Source organism: Ochlerotatus camptorhynchus, unplaced genomic scaffold (assembly GCF_037179485.1).
Source record: "Ochlerotatus camptorhynchus isolate MF236.1 unplaced genomic scaffold, CSIRO-AGI_Acam_v1.1 ptg000209l, whole genome shotgun sequence".
Classification (NCBI taxonomy): Eukaryota; Metazoa; Arthropoda; class Insecta; order Diptera; family Culicidae; genus Ochlerotatus; species Ochlerotatus camptorhynchus.
Genome location: NW_027040699.1, coordinates 1,609,353 through 1,632,342, shown reverse-complemented (window position 1 = coordinate 1,632,342; position 22,990 = coordinate 1,609,353). Strand labels below are relative to the sequence as shown.

The following is a 22,990-nucleotide window of genomic DNA, read 5'->3' as shown; positions in this document are numbered from 1 at the left end:
TATATTCTCCATACTGCAAAAATGATTTTCCTACGACTGAGTGGGCGACATCTCTCGGATCTTCAGTGTAGCTACTACTCAAATCATATAATTAATTCTCCAAGTGATGAATCTACGCGAAACTGCACCAGTGCATGCGATACCTAGGTTTGAAATCCAAAACCACAAAAGTGATGATGTACTAAAAAATATTCCATACGATTTGACAGATAGCAAAACGTCATTATCATTTTCACATCATTTCCATCTGGCTGGCCGACCGTAACGTAGATTCATCAAGTAAACCAGACGATTTTTGGGGCAAATCGGTACATAAAGAAAAACTAATAATTTCTGGTGGAAACTTTTGAAGTTTGCACCCACAGGTAGAGGTTACCTCCTGCGCAGCTGCCTTTTTCGGAAAATGGTGATGTGCGATTTCCACTAAGATGAAAGTGAAAATTAAGTGAATTTACTTAGGAAAGTTTGTATCATGCTGGTGGTAATGGAGAATTGGTTGTATAGGACGCCAATATTCAATAAATGTTCATTTTGGCCGTTTTAAGGCAAACATATTGATACTCACTTATTTTCGACGGAAAACGTAACGGAACTTGATGTACTCAACACGCACCATACTATAAAATAGTGCTAGATGGTTTTCAAAGAGATAACAAGATGATAAATCATCTTTATTTTGAGTAATTGAGCAATTTACTTCTGTTTACATCATATGTACGATGCAGCATTGATGGAGCTGTGAAATGAAATGAATATATCTTATGAAAGTTCATCTGGAAAAGTCAAAGATGCACATCGGTCTGATCGTGAAAACATTTTCTTCTTCAACTCAAATGTTATATTGGAAGGATTATACGCAGGCTTGATGAAAATTATGATTTAATGCTAATTTTCACGAATTTTATATGAGCCTGTCAACATTATCATCATCATGCAGTGGCGACATCTGCGTCGAGCTTTTAAGGCAATCTCCCAATCGGCCGAGTATGGTGGTGATACCGTTCTCTTTAATGCATTATTGCGCCACCTATCGGTGGACATTCTAAATGACGATTGATGCATAAGCCGAGCACTCGGATACCAAAACATTTCATAATGCGAACCTTCGTGTCGAACGTGAGAGCTTGCTTTACCTCCCACTCTAACCCACCCAGCGACATGCGCACCGCTCCAGACTAAAATGTTTCAAAAATCATTTTCATTTGCTTAGGGTATGGTTTTTGTGAATGCACGTAGCACGTAGCACGAACTAGTAGTTACTTGATGTTTGCTGCGGAGAAGCAAGCAATGTATGAAATTTTTCAGATTTATAAACCTCGGAAATCTTGAGATTTGTGCTTTTGAAATTGCGAAGTGTGATAAGAAAAATGATTTTACAGTTCCCTTTGGATATGAACTAGCCAGTTGGCCCAAAATCTCCCTAATAAAGTCTTAAAAAAATTATTTATTCCTCCTTATGCGTTTTTCAAATTTAATCTTTTGAAATCTTCTACGAACTTAATCCATCTTTATGACGGATACAAAATGTTTGCTACTAAATATACAGCGCTGGCGAGCAAAGGGTTAGACATGGTTATACGGTGATTGCTTGCTGTAGCCGGTTTCGATTGCTTGTTTTTTGTGCACTTATCAGTTCCAAGCGTTTTTGTGTATTTTGTCTCACCATCCACACACTTGGATTCAGTCGCTTTAAAGCGGAGTTGCTATAGCGCAAATGTCAATGTATTGTTGCTTACATTCGTATATTTGACCTATAGGCTGCTGTAGGTACATGTCGGTGAACCTCCTTTCGATTCCGTGGTGCACTAGTGTGTCAAACGACGCCGTCTTGTACAATCGTTCGCTCTCACTACGACTTTGCACGGCATCAAGTTCGGTCCGCGAATATCCGTTCGCCATATACCTACGCCTCGCTGACTTTGGTACATACCAAGTTGCATTTTCCGATTTGGGAACTGACATCCTTGTCGCGTATTTATTTCCACACGAACAACGAGAAGGCACTTCAGCCACACTTCAGTCGATTATGAGCAGTAGTGAACCGCAGGTCAAGAAATCCAAGATGGTCTCGAGTTTGGAACAGCTGAAGCAACTGACCACCATCGTGGCCGATACGGGCGATTTCGAAGGTAAGCGGCAATAGTTTTTATCGTGATGAAGGGTACCCATCAACTGGAACGGGAAAGCTTCTAGAACAATATGTGTAGTCATCAAATCGATGGTGTTATTGAGTGATGCATCTACGTCAGAGATAGAGGGTAGTTTAAATATTTTGTGAAGGTGACCGTATGGAACCTTCTATAGCAGTTCGCCTGTAACGTTTTTTTTTTTATATTACTCTGTTGCTAATGTTAACATCCATAGCGAAAGCCGGAGGCTTCCCGGTGGCAAAGGGAAACCAATACAGATAACGTGCAGTGGGACACTCTCCTGTTACCTTATATTTGAACTGTCATCGCGAGGAAAGTGGAGTGTTTGCGTGCTTCAAGATCAGTAACATCAGTACAGCTATGGAAATGTTTAGGGTCATGTAGGGAATTGTGGTTGCCACCGAATAGGTATTGCGTACTGGAGCCAAGTTCAACGGGTGCGAATACGTGATAGAATAACATCAACATCACAAGTAGCGAAAACTTGTGGGTTTACTGTCCGACTCACGTGAACTTGCCTCGCTTGTTATTGCCCTACATTCGGTCACGATTTTACATTGAGATCGTTTTTTCTTCTAGCAACAGGTTTAAGGTATTAGAGTGTCTTGCTTAAAACCTTATAATCGGTAAACAAATCAATTTGTTGAAGCTAAATATCGAATCCGATTTATCACACTAATAAAGGAAAACGTAGTAGACGACTGACCTAGCAAATTTTTTAGAGATAGGTATCAATATATCGATCAAATCAAAACGTAATGCACGCACCTACAAAAAGTGAAAGGAGTTGAATGAGAGAAGCTGAATGTAAGTTCACTTGAAAATGCAACCAACGAAGTGCGTTGGAAGGTCAAAGTGTATGAGGGATTAGCTGGTGGAATTGGTTTAGCGATGATCGTTTCTACACAATCTATATAACGTGTGCGATAGACAGTGATGGCGACTGCTGAAATTTTACAACCGTCTGTGTCTTTACACGTAATTTGGATCGGGCGTTGTATTGTTATCAACGTATGGAACGAATGATGCACGGCACATATAAATATACTGATCGGAGCGCGCTACCGTTGTGCGATGCTCAGACTCAGAGTTCAAGCTATTTACTGAAATTCAATTACTTATCGCAGACGAAGAAATTGTCTGTCGATTGCATCAGGCCTAGTCATCGAACGTTATTCGAGGTGGTTATGCTTACTTTTGAACCAGTAAGGATGGGTCATCATGATCATTTTTTCAGCACAATGTTTTTTTGGTTCCATTTGGGGTGCCAAACAACTGTGCAAAATTTGGGGACGATTGGTTGTAACCCGGCTTTCCGCATTGCATTTGTAATTTGTATCTTTATTACTAGGGGCCACAATTTTGCACAAACCCCGCATATAAATACGTCAAAGTATAGCCCAGGAAGTGCCTAACAACTTTGCTCAAAAATGTATTGTGCTAGAATGCCCCTAACAAAAGTTATCGCTGTTCAAAAATCAATGTTTCGAATTAAATGTCAAAAATCCTTTTTCTGCCAACACTGCCGGTGTACCAATGAAAGTCAGACTCCAAATTCGAAGTTAATTATTTTATCGATTTGGTATGTTCAGGTGAATTATTCAAAAACAGTTTTTCAATTTCATAGGCATATTAAGAGATGAGGGGGAGGAGAGCTAACTATACCCCGCCCCCTCACCCATATAAATGGAGGTAAGGCTTCAAACTGCAATAACTTCGGTGTTTCTGATCTTGTCAAGTTGGTATGTTCAAATGTATTCCAAATCATGTGCTCCATTTAATAGGCGTAGTTAGATATGGGGGGGGCTTACTGTATGCTTTCCGGCCCTCACTTATATCAATGAAAGTAAAGATAAAGACTAAATATTGCTGTTGAACTAGGTCTCGGGTGGATTTCTTGATAAGTCAGAAATGAGCTTCACCCCTCATTCAGCCATATCGTTGACAACCATCAAGGAAGCAACTCGTTGTATCGCATTGAAATAATCTGTATCATTACTCCACTCGTTTGCAGGATTTTGCATGAAGCCGGTTGAAATTTCGAAAAGGAATTAGCACTGTTAGAAGTGACGTTTGGCTTGGGAGCCCAACTGAAACTTAGCCCACTTAAAGTTAGCCCAACAAGCGAAATCCGACTTTACCTGTGTCTGAGACGAAACTGGTGAAGACAGTTTTCGTTTTCTCTTGTTTTTGGTTCTTGACGTACGACTACTTCTGTGTTTTCTATATGCGGGTGGCCCGAATGGCAGTTTAATATTTCAAATGAAAGCTTTGTATAGAAATTTAAAATTTCCCAGCTGCTAATAATTCAAACAACATCTCCTCACTAACAAATGAACCAACAAGTGGATATTAATTATTTACACTACAACAATTTTCGTTTTAAAAACTGCATCCCGTAAGCCATTCCCCCCTCCCCCACCCCGCTGCCAAACAATGCTTATGAGATTGAGCAAACGTTTTTGAATAATTCATCCTGAACATACCAAATCGATAAAATATGAAACTCCGAAGTTATTTCAAACTGAAACTATTGATATGAGTGAGGGGGATGGGGTATATTGTTATAATTAGCAAAAAAAAGGAAGCACAGACAAACAGACATAACACATTGAATATTTCTCACTTTAAAACATCGTCGCTAAAACATTACCGCCATCTGTTGAGTACGTTGGCGTAGCCTGGGCAATGTTGCCAGTCCGGCAATAGCAAAGTGAAGAGGTGCGACGCGAACACTGGCGCGGTAACCATAGTACGGTGATAGAGGAAATGCTTCACCAAACCCGAGCGTCTGTTCACCATGGAGGTGCGGCTCAAAACGGCGTCTGTTCTCCATGTTAGGAGCGGCTGATCACCGTCAGCGTGGGACTCTAAACAGAGCTGTGCACGATGGTCCCCCGGCGAGACAGGGGGTTGGGGCAGGCCCAACAAGCCGCCCTGGAAAAAAAACAAAGTTGCAAATACCGAAGAAAGAAATACGGATCGGAACAATCGGCACAGACCTACGCGACGAAATAAGGACTACGATTGGAAACTCGGAACATGGAACTGCAAATCGCTCGGCTTCCCGGGTTGCGATAGGTTAATCTATGACGAACTTCAACCACGCAACTTCGAAGTCGTAGCACTGCAGGAACTTTGCTGGACGGGACAAAAGGTATGGAAAAGCGGGCATCGAGCGGCTACTTTCTACCAGAGCTGTGGCACCACCAACGAGCTGAGAACCGGCTTTGTAGTGCTGGGTAAGATGCGCCAACGCGTGATTGGTTGGCAGCCGATCAACACGAGGATGTGCAAGTTGAGGATTAAGGGCCGTTTCTTCAACTACAGCATCATCAACGTGCACTGCCCACACGAAGGGAGACCCGACGACGAGAAAGAAGCGTTCTATGCGCAGCTGGAGCAGGTGTACGACGGCTGTTCGCAACGGGACGTCAAAATCGTCATCGGCGACATGAACGCTCAGGTAGGACGGGAGGCAATGTATAGACCGGCAATCGGGCCAAACAGCCTGCATGCCGTATCTAACGACAACGGCCAACGATGCGTGAACTTTGCAGCCTCCCGGGGTATGGTAGTTCGAAGTACCTTTTTCCCCCGCAAGGATATCCACAAAGCCACCTGGAGATCACCTGACCAACACACAGAAAACCAAATCGATCACGTTCTAATCGACGGGAAATTCTTCTCCGACATTATCAACGTCCGCACGTACCGCAGTGCGAACATAGATTCGGACCACTACCTAGTTGCAGTATGCATGCGCTCAAAACTCTCGACGGTGCATAACACACGTCGAAGTCGAACGCCACGACCCAACATTGAGCAACTACGGGACACCGGAGTTGCCCAGGACTACGCGCAGCAGCTGGAAGTTGCACTACCCACGGAAGAGCAGCTTGGCGCAGCTTCTCTTGAAGATGGCTGGAGGGAAATCCGTTCAGTCATAGGTAGTACTGCTGTAGCGGCACTAGGTACTGCAATCCCGGACCGAAGAAATGACTGGTTTGACGGCGAATGCAAACTGTTAGTAGAGGAGAAGAATGCAGCACGGGCGAGAATGCTGCAACACCGCACGAGATTGAATGTGGAGCGATACAGACAAGCGCGGAACAGACAAAACTCGGTTTTCCGAAGGAAGAAGCGTCAGCAGGAAGATCGAGATCGCGAGGCGATGGAAAATCTGTACCGTGTAAACGACACACGGAAGTTCTACGAGAAGCTAAATAGTTCGCGCAAAGGCTACGTGCCGCAAGCCGATATGTGCAAGGACTTGGACGGTAACCTTCTCACGAACGAGTGTGAGGTGATTGAGAGGTGGAAGCAGTACTATGACGAGCACCTCAACGGTGAAGCAGCAGAAAACGAAGGTGGCACGGCAACAGACCTTGGAGCACGCGCAGAAGACGACAGGCTACCGGCCCCTGATCTTCAAGAAGTTGAGGAGGAGATCGGTCGGCTGAAGAACAACAAAGCAACTGGTGTAGATCAACTACCAAGTGAGCTATTGAAATACGGTGGTGAAGCACTGGCTAGAGCGCTGCACTGGGTAATTGCCAAGATTTGGGAGGAGGAGATATTACCGGAGGAGTGGATGGAAGGTGTCGTATGCCCAATCTACAAAAAGGGCGACAAGTTGGATTGCTGCAACTACCGCGCGATCACACTGCTGAGCGCCGCCTACAAGGTACTCTCCCAAATTCTATGCCGCCGTCTGTCACCATATGCAAGAGAGTTCGTGGGGCAATACCAGGCGGGATTCATGGGTGCCCGCGCTACCACGGACCAAATTTTCGCGATTCGGCAGGTTCTGCAGAAATGCCGCGAATACAACGTGCCCACACATCATTTGTTCATCGATTTCAAATCCGCATACGACACAATCGATCGAGATCAGCTATGGCAGATTATGCACGAGTACGGATTTCCGGATAAACTGACGCGATTGGTCAAGGCGACGATGGATCGAGTGACGTGCGTTGTTCGAGTATCGGGGACACTCTCGAGTCCCTTTGAATCTCGAAGGGGGTTACGGCAGGGTGATGGACTTTCGTGTCTGCTGTTCAACATCGCGTTAGAAGGTGTGATCAGAAGAGCTGGGATAGACACGAGTGGCACGATATTCAGGAAGTCCATCCAGCTCCTTGGTTTCGCCGATGACATTGACATTATGGCACGGAACTTTGAGATGATGGCGGAAACGTACATCAGACTGAAGGCTGAAGCTAGACGGATTGGACTTGCCATCAACGCATCAAAGACAAAATATATGAAAGCAAGAGGTTCTAGGGAAGACAATGTTAGCCTCCCACCCCGAGTTCAGATTGACGGTGACGAAATCGAGGTGGTCGATGAGTTCGTGTATTTGGGCTCACTGGTGACCGCCGAAAATGATACCAGCAGAGAAATTCAAAGACGCATTATGGCAGGGAATCGTGCCTACTTTGGACTCCGGAGGACGCTCCGGTCGAATAAAATTCGCCGCCGCACGAAGTTGACTGTCTACAAGACGCTGATTAGACCGGTGGTCCTTTACGGCCACGAGACCTGGACTATGCTCGTGGAGGACCAACGCGCCCTTGGTGTTTTCGAACGGAAGGTGTTGCGTACCATCTACGGTGGAGTGCAGATGGATGACGGAACGTGGAGGAGGCGAATGAACCACGAATTGCACCAGCTGCTGGGAGAACCATCCATCGTCCACATTGCAAAAATTGGGCGACTACGGTGGGCTGGGCACGTCGTAAGAATGCCGCACGACGACCCAGTGAAAATGGTTCTAGAAAGCGACCCAACAGGAACAAGAAGAAGAGGCGCGCAGCGGGCAAGGTGGATCGACCAAGTAGAAGGTGACCTGCGGACCCTTCGCAGACTACGAGGCTGGCGAACTGTGGCCATGGATCGAGTAGAGTGGAGACGACTTCTTCGGACAGCAGAGGACAACAAGGCCTTAGCCTGATTGTTCAATGTTCAAATCTGTTGAGTACACTGTGGTGGGCACTACGCTGAACAGATGGCGGTAGTGAGTAAACGTCAAACGCAAGGGAATTGACTATGCGCGCTACAGGTGGCGGTACTACCAACTACGATACTTTTAAATTGTCCGTTAAATGCTTGTTCGATGAACAACTTGCGAGTGTTATGTCTGTTTGTCTGTGAAGGAAGCATTTTTTTAGTTGATATATTCAAAAATAAACCATTAATATTAACGATCCTGCTTTGCTTTGATCTATTACAGATAAAGCGCATTACTAGTGTTCGGAAAAGCTCAAATGCCTGAATTTATTCACCTATGAGCCTTGCAAAATTCAACTGCGCAAAAATCACCGATGAGTTTTCAGGATCAAAAGTTCATTGTTTTTTTTTGCGTTATTCATTGTTATTACTGTTATTTTTCCATCAGTGGATAAACAAAAACTAACACAACATGCATGAACATTTGACGTTTGAGCGGTTTTTATGAGTTTTAAGTTGGAATGATTTTTTGGCTTGGTGAGTGTGAGTGTGTGTGTGTGTGTGTATTTCCTTAAACCCCCACTGGCCGGCAGTGTTATTATGGAAGAACTCTCTCTACAATATCGCATTTATGGTCATTGTAGACAGCTTTAGTCCGGTAGTTAGAAGGTGATAGCTCTATTGCAGATCCAGCAACCCATTTCAGAATGTCTGGAGAGTCACGCCCATTCCGAGGTTACTTTCACTCACAATAAGCCCCGCATGTATGCATCACCGTTATCAAATGCATATTGGTGATACATACACACTTCCAGGTTCGAAAATATTCTTTTCAACCCTGGCATGTATTTAGTGTAATTTTGATATTTATTTTTTTTTAAATAAATGGAAAGCTCTCACCATATTCTGCTCTTCCGTCGTCGTTATTTGCTTCTTTTGGAATCCCTTGGACTTTTTCTCTAACGCTTCGTATTTCATTCCGTGCTTTACCGGCAATTTCCTTCCGTAGACCGTCCTTGATTGGTTGGTTCTAATATGATTCCGCCTTTTTTGGTCGGTTTGATGTCCACCATATGTTATTGAATTGCCATGGTGATCTGGGACGAGGCTCACGTCCAAAGTCACTGGTCAATCGAGCGCTCCGTTTGCGAAAGGAGAATGAAAGAAATAAGAAAGGGATCAGTTTCAAGAAGTGACAGTTTCATCAGATTCCCCAACTAACCATACTCAAGCAAACTAAGAATATACACGCTATATTGCGACTATATGGTTACTTGGGTACTCATATGGCCGTCAGAATGGTTCATCGGTTGCGAAGTGAAGTATTTCTGAAAGTGAAGCGTAATATTTGAATTTATCCTAACGTTACCTCAATGTTATATCACAGACAAGCAGACACAACACATTGAACATTTATAATTGTAAACCCTACCGCCATCTGTCGTATATACTTTGATGGGCAATACACTCAACAGATGGTTGTAGTGTGTAAACGTCAAACGCTAGGGAATTGATTATGTGCACCACAAATGGCAGTACTATCAACTAAGAAACATTTAAATTTACCGTTAAAAACGATTTTGATGAACGTTTTAAGAGTGTTATGTCTGCTTTTCAGTGATCATACCTTCACTATCGCAACTTCGGGTAATCTGCGAAAGTACTGGCATTTTTCTCAGACACTTTTGATCTGACTGCAATTACTCTCTCATACTCGAAATGTGCCTCGACCAAATTGGCACAACGACGCCCAATACGCTCTCTGACCGAAGCGCAGGGAGCGATTATTATTATTATTATTGTAGCAAAAAAGGTTATTTTCCATTTAATTCCACATAATGACAGATACGTATTACGACTACAATGTGCAGTCTTCATCAGTGTCATTCCTAGTAAAGAACTTACCAAAACCTAACCCCCTTAAGTATTCATCCCCTAGGTAAATATATCAAGATTACAGGTATAAAAATGAAACTACAATGTGTAGAAGCGTAATCTACCTAACTAAAAAACAAAAGATTTAAGTAAACTAAATGAGAAAAATCGATACATCGATACATCGATAAATCTAATAAGGGAAATTCCCAAAGGCTTGGTAGTCATCATAATGAAGTAATGAAATTGGGTTGTTAGCGGAATGCTTTAAATAAAATAGCAAAAAAAGGTCTTGATATGTTGTCTTCGATTTTACTCAGGCACTTTTGAGCAAACTGCAATCACTCTTTCATGCTCGAAACGTGCCACGACCAAATTGGCACAACGACGCCCTATACGCTATCCGACCAAAGTGCAGGGAGAAACGCTGAAGAAAGAAGCGGTTTTAACAAAAATGAAAATGTCCCTTTGAGTTAGCGAAAGTTTATTGTCATACTTATTCACCGTTATTCTTGTTTTCGTTCGAACCGTATTTTCCATAAAAAAAAAGTTGTTTTGTATGGAAAATACCGTTTGAACGAAAACAATAATATGGGTGATTACAACACAAGAAATAAAAGAACATATTCAAATTTGTTATGTCCTCAATGATAATGAGAGCTTCCAATCTGTTAGTAATTAATTTTTCTTTATCTAGAGCGAATGTCAGCTTAGACACGCGCTAGTTTCACGTAAAGTTTAGAAAGATTCTCAAAAATAAAATTAGCATTTTATTCCTATACCTAGGGCATAATATTGTTTGCTTGCTTTAATTAATAATTAATATTCCTTTTTCGTGTACGCCCTTTTCATTTAATTGATCTGATTTATCTTATTTTAAGTGTATGAGGCAGGATATTTGCATTATTAACAACTATCAAATTACGATATTTATTGAAGGAATTAATTAATAGCAACGTTTTGAAACCTCGTAAAAAGTTAATTAAAATGGATCTGATATCTTGTAGTCTAAGATAAGAGTATACCCATTACGCTTCTTCTGTTACTTCAATGCAGTTTTTACGACCTGGCAGCGGTACTGACTGAACCCATAGAATATGTAAAACTGAGTTTGCTTCAATGAATCCATCGTCTCTTCGTTGACGGCCAGCGTTACTTGGATTTTCAAGTTTCCTAACTTACAACCGATAAGATTCCAGCGGTTCGATCCGTGCATCAAGTTTGCTTTCCGGAGACGTTCGATCACCGATGTTGCTTCCAAGGAAGCGTTAGCTGTAGGACATTTTTCACGACAAATTTACTGCTCCATGGTTCGACTATCAGACAGGCTCGACGCCAATACTTTTTCTTTGATATTTGTTCGACGGTTGAAATCATCCACAATGCCGAATATTCATTAGCGGCCAAGAACCACAAAGTGTCCAAGGAAAAGCCATTACGTTTATATTGGGGATGCGGTTCCCAATCTTGCATATTATCCATCGCGTTCATTATAGCGTTCATCAATCGAGAACGGATTGGGCGAGGACAGAATATACCAACACGTAGGTTGGTTATGCTGCCTGCGTTTTCAAGTGGTGACCAATGTTCGGGAATAGGGGACGAGCACTTCAGATCATATGGCTGCAATACACCCTAGAAAATTTAATTTATAATTTATTATAATCTCAGCGAAAACATTACTCTTATAAATTAGAGGGAGGGAACTAAATACCTAGAGGTACTCTTCTGCAATACCCATACTCATACATACACTATTAAAGTTCTCATTATCGTCCATGTCCATCAAATCGATCCAAAACTCCGGCTCATCATCAGTCGAACCCGTATCTTCCAGTCTTTGCCGTTTTCGAGTCTTGTTGACTCGCTTGCGTTTCCGTTTCTTCCGGCAGGTGACTTCCTCATCTGTCGAGAGCGTCAGATCAATGATAACTTCGTCGCACACCGACACAATTTCAACAGACGATGAATCGGACAGCTCATCGTCAGCTTCCAAAACCGTAACATCTACAACAAGGGCAATTGGCCGGCGGTAGACATCTAGAGGAAGTCCCCCGGATCCAAGTCCGATGTCCCATTTGAGTGCCAGTTCTACTTCGATTAGCTCCAATGTGTCCAATTGGCTTGGTGAGTGTGAGTGCGTGAAAATACAATGTCATGATAGTCTCAAGCGTGAGAAGTTCACATGGAAAATAATGGTAGACAGATCCAATCAATCAAATCACTTACTTACTTATCCTGGTCCGACATCCCTCAGGATTGCACCTGCATCACAATGTTACGCCAATTCTCTCGGTCCGTGGCTGCTTGTCTCCAGTTTCTTGACCGTCCCACACTTCCAAGATCCTGCTCCACTTGGTCTAACCACCTTGCTCGCTGTGATCCTTTTCGTCTGGTACCGGCCGGATTCGAGGCAAACACCATTTTTGCGGGATTGTTGTCCGGCATTCTTAAAACGTGTCCCGCCCATCGTACCCGTTCAGCGTTTGCAACTTTCTAGCTACAGCGTTCGCCATAGAGTTGCGCCAGCTCGTGGTTCATCCTTCGCCTCCATACACCGTTCTCACATACCCCGCCAAAGATGGTCCTAAGCACTCGTCGTTCGAAAACACCCAGGCATTGTCCACGTCTCGTACCCGTAGAGAACTACCGGTCTTATCAGCGTCTTGTACATGGTACATTTAGTACGGAGGTGAAGTTTACCCGACCTCACGATCTTGTGGAGTCCGTAGTGAGCACGACTTCCGGCAATAATACGCTGATGAATTTCTCTGCTGCAGTTGTTATCCGACGTCACCAATTATCCGAGCGTTAGCGTTGTTATGATATACTTCGTAGATTGGATACTAGCGACACTCACGTCTCTTCTGAAATTCTCAGTAAGACTACTTTCAGGAATAATCCTGGGGAGTAAACATTGGTTCCAATCTAAACAAGAGTAACAGAAGCATGACTGCCGCTATTCCCGGCCACGCCCATCTTTACCATAACTAGGGATAGGGAAGGAAATGTTGATGTAGTACTTACTTAACGAGAGGCCACCGACTTAGCGACACCCTCATAAGTGCTACGGAGTTGGAGGGTTGGGTAGGGTATTCGGTTAGGATTCACCTCAAGTTGGCGATGCAACCAAAAGTATGTATTGTTTATTTGTTGTTTATTTAATCTATCGATAGCCGGCTATCGAAAGAACATATTCATTTTGTTTAGTGATCATGAATTTTAAGAGTCATGACGGAGAGCTTGGGATTAAACCCATGATTTTCTGCTCAGTAAGCAAAAACGATCCCTTCAGGGTCATCGAGCATCTCAGAACCATAACGCTTCGCGACAATACAGGACTACGTTTTCGCTTGATATGCAAATAGTTTCCCAGATTAATGTTCAATATCAAATATACAAATGATGGTGGCGATTTATTGTGCTGTGGAAGAGCTTGAAATTACATCCATGATTTTCTGCTCAGTAAGCAAAATCGATCCCTCCAGGGTCATCAAGCATCTCATAATCCACAGCGCTTCGCGTCAAAGTCCGAATATATGGATGAACTATCTATTATTGAATAACTTTTATTTACGATAATTACATGAAAGAAATAAAATATAAACTACAAACAAAACGTGACTACTAAAATCTCAATAAGATATTTTCACAAATATATTTCATGCAACCAGGAATCTCAAAACCATTAGACCCTATAATGATACTCAGCACATGTTAGACACAAGAATAGGCCAAAAAGCAAACGTCCGACTCACAAAACCTGCCAAATCCACTTGCAGTCACAATCAACGGTTCTACGAATCGCGAGCGCTCACGAATCATAAAACCGCTGACTGCGACATTCTGAGAGCAAAATTGGCAGGCTCTATGCGTCAAACACCCGCCCTCCAATCTCCTCCTGCATCCTGCAACGTCACCAATTATCCGAGGTACACAAATTCATCCACCACCTCGAACTCATCTCCGTCGATTATCACGCTTCTGCCTATGCGAGCCCTATCCCGCTCGGTTCCTCCAGCTAACAGATACTTTGTCTTCGACGCATTCACATTCAATCCAACCTTCTCTGCTTCAAGTTTCAGCCTGGTGTACTGCTCCGCCACGGCTTGAAACGTTCTTCCGACAATGTCCACGTCGTCAGCGAAGCAGATGAACTGGCTGGACTTATTGAAGATCGTGCCCCGCATGTTAAAGCCCGCACGTTTCATAACACCTTCTAGCGCAATGTTGAACAGGAGGCAGGAAAGACCATCGCCTTGTCGAAGTCCTTTGCGAGTTTCAAACGAGTTCGATAACGCACCCGATATCTTCACGCAGCACTGTACACCGTCCATCGTAGCCTTGATCAGTCTGGTCAGCTTCCCGGGAAAACCTATATATTTAAAATTTCTAAATTTCCTATAATAATTGAACCAGAATCTATTGGAATAGATTTAGATTTCTTTATTAAAGAGACGTTCAGCCATGGGCTGGTTTGTCTCTGAAAACCCCCAGAAAGAGGTTTCCCAGGAATGCTGCAAGGGGGTCTCCAGAAACAAGTGGAGCCCCTGAGGGGGTCCCCTTTTACAGAGTTTGAACAATTTTTTTGCTGTCAAAATTGCAGTCATCTTGTTGCCTAGTTTTCCTTAATTGGGTTCTTTAATTTTGAAAAATATATCGGTTTTTATATATCATCTGAAAGAGCTTCGTTTTCTGAGCACAGTGATATTTTTTTCGAACCCACACATTTTCATCCTGATTTTTAAATCAAGATTTAAAGCAAAATAATAATTTCACTGTTTGACACTAAACTGACAAACTGACAGCTCGCTCCCATACAAAGTGACACCGAGGGGCGCCAATAAGGTGATTTTTGCAAATGTAATCGTTCTTATTTAAAATAGTTCCTGTGTACCAAAATTGATAAAATTTTGGGTTTGGGTTCCATTTTTAATGCAGATTACGAATATGTATTTACCTCAATAACCTTAAAGAACCCAATTGGGTTGTTTAGGGGTATTGAGGTGAATACGTATTCGTTATCTGCATTAAAAATGGAACCAAAATCCAAAATTTTATCAATTTTGGTACATTGGAACTATTTTAAATAAGTACGATTACATTAGCAAAAATCACCATCTTAGCGCCCCTTGGTGGATCTTTGTATGGGAGCGAGCTGTCAACGAATATATTTAGTGTCAACAAAATTTAAATCTTGATTTATCGAGATGAATGTCTGCGGGATCGATACAAATATAGTTGTTCTCAGAAAGCGAAGCTCTATGAGATGATGTATAAAAATCGGTATATTTTTCGAAGTTTAACTACCCAATTGCGTCCTTAAGCAAGACATTTGAGAGTTGTTGTGTAGGTATCAGGAGTCATTGTATTGTTATGCAGAGCGTAATTCATTTTGGTGATTAGAGTGCGTCCAATGTGTGGCGTCAGGTTTTAAGGTGAGGAGATAAGATTTGGTTAATGAGACCGGCCTCACGAAGGAAGCACATCAGTGCCTTAGTCCTGGCCGGGTCGTCGCTGAGTGCATCTCTTATGCTGCCTGAAATGTCATAGCATTCACGGGGACCCTCATATTGTGGGCAGTGACAGATGATGTGTGGGGCCTCCCTTAGCTCAGTCGGTAAAGGCGCAGCTACAAAGCAAGACCATGCTGGAGGTGGCTGGGTTCAATTCCCGGTCCGGTCTAGGAATTTTTCGGGTTGGAAAACTTCTCGACTTCCCTGGGCATAGAAGTATGATTGGACTTGCCACACAGTTATACCAATGCAAAAATGGTACAGGCATCGAAAGCTCTCAATTAATAACTGTGGAAGTGCATCTAGAACACTAAGTTGAGAGCACGCTATAAGCTAATATGCGATATGCAATAACCTTGAAATGCGAAGAAGAAGAAGAAGAAGAAGAAGAAGAAGAAGAAGAAGACAGATGATGTGTTCCACCGAGTGGGGTGTTCGACAGAGTTCCCAAATTTCCGGAATGGTCCGTTCCCGGAGAAGTTGTGCGATATTCTGGTGTGACCCGTTCTGAGCCTCGACATGATCACCTGCATTCGGTGGTCAGAATCAAGGCTGTCATCTGATCACTCAATGTTGTTACGTTTAATTTCGGTTTAAGTTAATATGTAGATGTAAATAAGCAAAATTAACGGTAAAAAACAAAAACGTAAACGAAAAGTTTCCGTGTCAACGGTGAAACCGTATGCTGCATGGGTGCACTGCTTGACAGCTGACTTTATACAGCGGATTATATTGCACCCGGTTAGGTGTTGAATGCAACCGAACCCGTCGGCTTCCGCTGAAAACAAAGGAAAAGAGTGCGTAGATAGGCGAAAGCGACTCGCGTGTGGTTATTGATCCAGGCGTAAGAAATAAGCTACCAGTGCAAGAGAAGACAGCCATTGCTGTTGCATACAACGGATCTGTTCGGCCCTCAATTGGTGTTGGCGAGACGGCTGCGTCCGATTGAGATTCTACGAACGGGCGTAGCGAAAACGCACAGATCACTGGCTGCTCATTGACGTTTGTGAGACATCCAAGCCACAGAGGTCCATTTTGGAGGAATCAACACCGCAAAAAGGTAACACGCTGTAGAAGCTTTTGCAAACCATAAAGCAAGCATTTTTCTCACGCAGACCGAGGGTTGGTGGGCAAACGGAGCGAAAAGATCTACTATCGACTAGAGCGATCCCTTTGGAAAGCACCCAGAGCAAATTCGCGTGGTATAGCAAGGTTAGTAGCCAGCACACCCTCCGAGAACAAATCGGCTAAATCAACCTCTTCTGCAGGCTGACCTACGTTGCACGCATGACAAACGAACTGGCTGGTTTACTCAAGGCGAACCGGTCTACATCCGAACAAGAAAGGCCTTCAAGAGATGTAGGTCACGTGCTGGTTTGTGAGATGAGTCCAAACCTAACCTCAATTGGCCACAGGGCCTTTCTTTTGATTTAATTTTTTCCTCTAGCATTCCGGAGTTCGGTTTGCGACCGCAGCAATAGAAAACGAACGAGAGCATCGGTGGCCGATCGAGACTCGGGCAGCTACGTGCTGACTAAGACGACAGTGGTGGCAACCGGTGTGGACACGAGCGTCCACGTGCACGGTCGAAGTGAAGCAACACTCGTTCGCTATCCGGGCGGAGAAGCGCTGGCTTGCGTGACAGCTCAGCGGACGAAGACAGCAGCAGAAGCAGGAAGCAAGGTGAGCCCCAGCGATTACGTTCGCTCGCTATCTAGACGGAAATCCAACGGTGTCGCACCAACACGGAAGTTGGTAGTGTCGTACGAGGGAAGCGGTACACGGTGCGTCCACGGCCGAAACGTTGAAGTACATCCACCCAAGCAGTACCGGCGATGCAGGTGCACCCATCAGCAGCAGCCAAAGGTAGAAGATGGGCCCATCGTGAGTAGTGAAACTTTTATGTGACATAGTAGTAGAGTAGAAAAGAAAATGGCAGGGAGTTCTTGAAGAATCTCACAGTTGAGAAAGGAAATTAGAAAGGATGTTCAGGAAGATGATAGCCATAATACACGGTTGTTAAGATGATTTTTTTTTTTCAATCTGTTTATTTGTAAGGCTCATATGTCTAAAAAAGACAGGAGCCAAGTATCATAAAAAAAAACAATTCAAATATTTTTGTCTAGTTCATTTTGCTGCGCTAGGTACAAAGCATCCACTTTCTGCTTGTAATCCTCGATCAAAGCACGTTTCTGCTGTTCATCTTCAATCCACTCAAACGAAGGGATCTTGTATGGTCGCTGCGTGTAGGGACAAATGTAACTCACGGTGGTCAGGCTGCAATCACTATCACTGGAAGTTGGTTCGTTCGTGTTAACTTTTCTCGTATGGTTGCTTGTTGTTTCCGATTCAACGGACCTTTGTCGCTTGTTCATCACTGCTCTATTGTTTATGTGTAGATCTGCATCAGTTGCCGGTTTAGGAAGAGAAGGCCACTGCTTATCTTTAGCTGCGTCCGCAAGCTTGCTATTGCCGTTGGTCTTCATGTTGTTGTTGTTGATGTTACTGTTGCTGTGATTTTTATCGCTGCTGGTGTTATTTTTCCCCATCTCCGATTGTGAATTCTGTTTTTTTGCTGCTGCTACCGCTGTTGCCACTTTGGAGCAACGTTGTTTCGGGTGAGATTTTCGGTCACACTTACGGCAAGTTTTGACTTGGTTTTTATATGACACCAAAGTCACTTCGTCGTCCACAGTAATGTAAGAGGGAATTGGATGATTAAGCTTTATCCTTACGACGCGAACTCCATTAATGAAGCCTGGAAAGTAGCTTTTCCAAACTTCACTTCTGATTGCAATTATCTCTCCATACTGGCGCATATGGTTAACGATAACCACATTATCCATATCCGACGGGAGATCGTGAATCCGTACGTCAACAGCACTGCTCTCGACGTAGATGGGTAATGGAAACTTTTTCCCCTCACTTTCAATACAATGCTTCAAATGATGGGCTGAAGCAATGTTGTCGGCCGCGTCCTTGTCTCGCATACCCAGGTACACAACGTTCTTTACGTTGTGAGGCTGGATACTTGTCACAAGCGACATATCGAGCTGCAGCTCATTGTCCAAGAATGTTTTTATGACCGAAATACACGGTCGATGTGTCTAATACGACACAGTTTTCTCGTAACACTTTCATAGTAAAGTAAAAAGCACACGCTCGCACGCCGCACAAAAGAATCTCGAATATAGTATCTGGTGATAAAGCGACTGATCGGTTCGAGAGATGGATAGCAACTGATTTTAAGATGATTGTCATGCCTTATTTTGATTTGTTGGTGCACATTGCTTTAAGTGTTTGTGATTAGTCCGCCCTATGGTAGTTTTGCTCTACCGCTACCGGGGAACTTGCAACACTGGCGCCCAACGCAACAATGTGCGCAAAGTACTGATTTTCTGAAATAAACAAAGTGAGAATCAAGCAAACACAAAGTTTGCTTGTCTTTCACCCTGCGCAACTGTAAAGCACTGGAGAAGAAAAGACAGACACACCGCCAGAAATAACGAAAGCTCAATGTGTAGCCATCGCTCCGACGGCTCCGACGCAAAAAGCGGCACTCAGTGTAGGGTTGCAAATGGGAAACCCAGCAAAAAGACAAAATTCTTCTCCGTTATGCTCTTCTTCATCTCCTATGCATGCAGTCGTGGCAAGCAAAGTCTGCAAATAATTTAAAGAAGACATTAGCGCTTGTTGGATTATATTCGCTCCCTGTGCCGCTCGGAGTGTACCGCTCCTCGGCGCCTAATACATAGGTGCCACAGTCGGAAGAAGTGTTAGTTTGTTTACTAAAATGAACCATGCCCATTTTGTTATGGCATGTTTGCTATAAGAAATGCGCCTCGTGTTTATTAGCGAATTTCACATCAAAGATTGATTGATTGAGTAGGAAATCAGTTTGGCACGGCATTTGTGACCAGCATACACCTTCCGGTAGTATGAAACAGGTCAAAAACTGTTCAAATCCTCAGATAAACATTTTTGTTTTGAATTTCTGTATAGGCAAATAGTGAACTTTTCGTGAACATTAACGGCAAAGAACTTACCAACACTGGGAGACCGTGAGTTCCTGCCCACCTGTCATAAAACCGTCTTTGTACCGCTCATTGTGTGGATCGCTTTCTCACAGATTAGTTGAAAAAGAGTGTGCGAAGTAAATGGGAGAACCACACACTCTTTGTCGAGTGTTGTGAGATGCATGCACAAAGTTGAATTGCTAACGCTCTGAGGTGCTTTCCAGCCCTGGTCGGAAGGCAAGACGGTTTTATGACAGGTGGGCAGGAACTCACGGTCTCCCAGTGTTGGTAAGTTCTTTGCCGTTAATGTTCACGAAAAGTTCACTATTTTGCTATACAGAAATTCAAAACAAAAATGTTTATCTGAGGATTTGAACAGTTTTTGACCTGTTTCATACTACCGGAAGGTGTATGCTGGTCACAAATGCCGTGCCAAACTGATTTCCTACTCAATCAATCAATCTTTGATGTGAAATTCGCTAATAAACACGAGGCGCATTTCTTATAGCAAACATGCCATAACAAAATGGGCATGGTTCATTTTAGTAAACAAACTAACACTTCTTCCGACTGTGGCACCTATGTATTAGGCGCCGATGTCGGAAGGAACCTCCCACTTACGAGTGTCTCCCTTAATTTATCTAATGAATAGGTCCCTCGATTGGGACCATGAGTTCCAGATAGCGTTTTAACCCTTTGTTTAGATATCCCAATGGGATCTCCCGGGTGAACAGTGGTGCTTTGTCTTCCGGAGGCCACTAGATGGTCTGCCTCCGCGTTTCCATGAATGCCAACGTGTTCAGGGATCCAGACAAAGGTGGTATTGCTGGGTGCGTATTTTTGGATGGCTTGAATCCGTGGGTGTTTGGCTAGATCAGAGTCAAGGGCTTGTACTCTTTACCGTCAAGTTCCAACCTCTGGCTCCGCACCAGTGGACCCTGGACAGCGGATGGAGCTCCAGGTTTGCAGTATCAGAGAGGAGCTATTTAGTCTCCGAGAAGAGGAATGCTCTCTCATCCAAGCCTTCTGTCTTCTCCTCGAAGCTGATGGATCGATTGCTGAAAGTCTGAATAATTAGTCGGTTAAACGGTAGTACTCCACTTTCTATGCAAGCTGCGGTTCCGGGTGTGGTACGAGACCAGAGTAGATACGTATTGCTTGATGGTACGTGGAGGCTAGTTTAATGGCTAGGCAGGTGATTTCTATCCCGTAAAGCAGATGTGATTCCCGAAGTTCTAACGACGCGAAGCCCAGTGTATCGGTTACAGTCCGGGTGTCGTCCCGCGATGGATCGGAGGAGGTTTAGGCGCGTCTTGAACCTCGTCGAAGGGGAGGGGGAGGGGCACGATGGAAAATGAACAGGTGGGCAGGAACTCACAGTCTCCCAGTGTTGGTGAGTTCTTTGCCGTTAATGTTCACGAAAAGTTCACTATTTTGCTATACAGAAATTCAAAACAAAAATTTTATCTGCGGATTTGAACAGTTTTTGACCTGTTTCATACTACCGGAAGGTGTATGCTGGTCACAAATGCCGTGCCAAACTGATTTCCTACTCAATTAATCAATCTTTGATGTGAAATTCGCTAATAAACACGAGGCGCATTTCGTATAGCAAACATGCCATAACAAAATGGGCATGGTTCATTTAAGTAAACAAACTAACACTTCTTCCGACTGTTACACCTATGTATTAGCCGTCTCGGGGGAGGGGTACACCGGTCTCCTCTCGGAATGTAGCAGAACGATGGTTTCCCAGGAGCACTTGGAAGGTGCGGTTAAGCAGAAAATTCTTAACTAAATGCACGTCTGGCATCTAGTGCAGCATGGTGTTCAGCGGAAGTGGCATCATGGAGAACTTGAGCGAGTGTTGCGAAGTAGGTGTTGGTTCCATGTCCTGGACGGAAGGCATGCTGTCGATGATCAAGCAGACTCCTGAATTCCAGAAAGTTCATTAGCCGCCTGTTTTGCATCCTCTCCGTGATTTTGGAAGCGCAGCAGGTGAGGGAGATTGGCCTGAAGTCGTTTATCTGTCTGTGTCTGTCCACCTGTGTTTCCACTCCTGGGCAATTTAACCGTCCACAATAGATTCCCATTTGCCGGTTTCAAGTAGAATGTCTGGTACTGCGTACTGAGCCAAAAGATTGAACATGCTTCTTCGGGACCCCCTGGTCTTTGTGTTAGTCTATTGTCCTACGACAAACTTCCATTCGTATCCCTGGGCACAGACTTTTCTACTTTTTTTTTGTTTTAAGACACAATTATTTTACTTGATAAATTAACAACTTCATAACTATTACACAGTGCAAACCAGAAATTTACGAACGAATGCATTCTCTTTTTCCAGCCATGAAGGTCTACAAGCCCACGGACGCCACGACCAACCCATCGCTGATCCTGTCGGCAGCCGGCATGGAACAGTACCAGCATCTGATCGACAAAGCCGTCAAGTACGGTCTAAAGCAGGGATCGTAAGTTTTATTTGTCCCTTAGAAGCGAAAATTATTCAAAACTTATCCCCCCCCCATAGCACCGAAGACGAGCAAGTATCGGAAGCAGCGGACATGCTGTTCGTCCTGTTCGGCTGTGAAATCCTGAAGCTGGTGCCGGGTCGCGTTTCAACCGAAGTCGACGCCCGGATATCGTTCAACAAGAAGGCTTCGGTGGCCAAGGCCCTCAAGTTGATCCAGCTGTACGAGGAGAACGGCATCGATCGGAAGCGCGTTCTGATTAAACTGGCCTCCACATGGGAGGGCATCCAAGCGGCTCGTGAACTCGAAAAGGACCACGGCATTCACTGCAATCTCACACTGCTGTTCTCGTTCGCCCAGGCCGTTGCCTGCGCCGAGGCGGGAGTAACTCTCATTTCGCCCTTCGTTGGTCGCATCCTGGACTGGCATGTGTCCAATACGGATAAGAAATCGTTCGAACCGGAACAGGACCCGGGAGTGATTTCGGTGACCAAGATCTACAACTACTACAAAAAGTTTGGCTACAAAACCGTCGTGATGGGAGCGTCCTTCCGTAATACCGGGGAGATCCGTGCCTTGGCTGGATGCGACCTGTTGACCATCAGCCCTAAGCTACTCGGAGAGCTGGAGAAGAGTGAGCAGCCAATCAAGCGCTATCTGGATCCGGAGACGGCCAAGGTTTGCGACCTGAAGAAGATCAATTTGGACGAAGCCACATTCCGCTGGATGTTGAACGAGGATCAAATGTCGACGGACAAGCTGTCGGACGGCATCAGGAAATTTGCCGCCGATGGACGCAAACTGGAAGCTTTGCTTCGCGGATTGGTTCAACAGGCTGCTTGAAGAAAGGGGGCAGCGCAGGATGGTGCATTTCTTTGGAGCACTTAACTGAAATTTCCATGTTTCCTGTTTACAAATCACTTTTTGCAATAAAAATTCTCGTACCTTTTTTAAGCGACCTTTTTAAGGACTCAATGTCATCCGAATTGATCACAACATTTTTCTACACG

At 44.0% G+C, this 22,990-nt stretch overlaps 1 protein-coding gene and 1 pseudogene across 1 annotated transcript; one reads left to right on the top strand and one right to left on the bottom strand.

The window, feature by feature from the left end:
• The first annotated feature begins 1,872 nt into the window (after positions 1-1,872).
• Positions 1,873-22,868, top strand: Taldo (transaldolase). The gene is made up of 3 exons (XM_065224292.1): positions 1,873-2,129; positions 21,857-21,980; positions 22,040-22,868. The coding sequence occupies exons 1-3, from the start codon at positions 2,027-2,029 to the stop codon at positions 22,821-22,823; spliced, it is 1,011 nt and encodes a 336-aa protein (XP_065080364.1). The 5' UTR covers positions 1,873-2,026; the 3' UTR covers positions 22,824-22,868.
• On the bottom strand, positions 10,591-12,230 carry LOC135703096 (uncharacterized; annotated as a pseudogene).
• Positions 22,869-22,990: the final 122 nt, after the last annotated feature.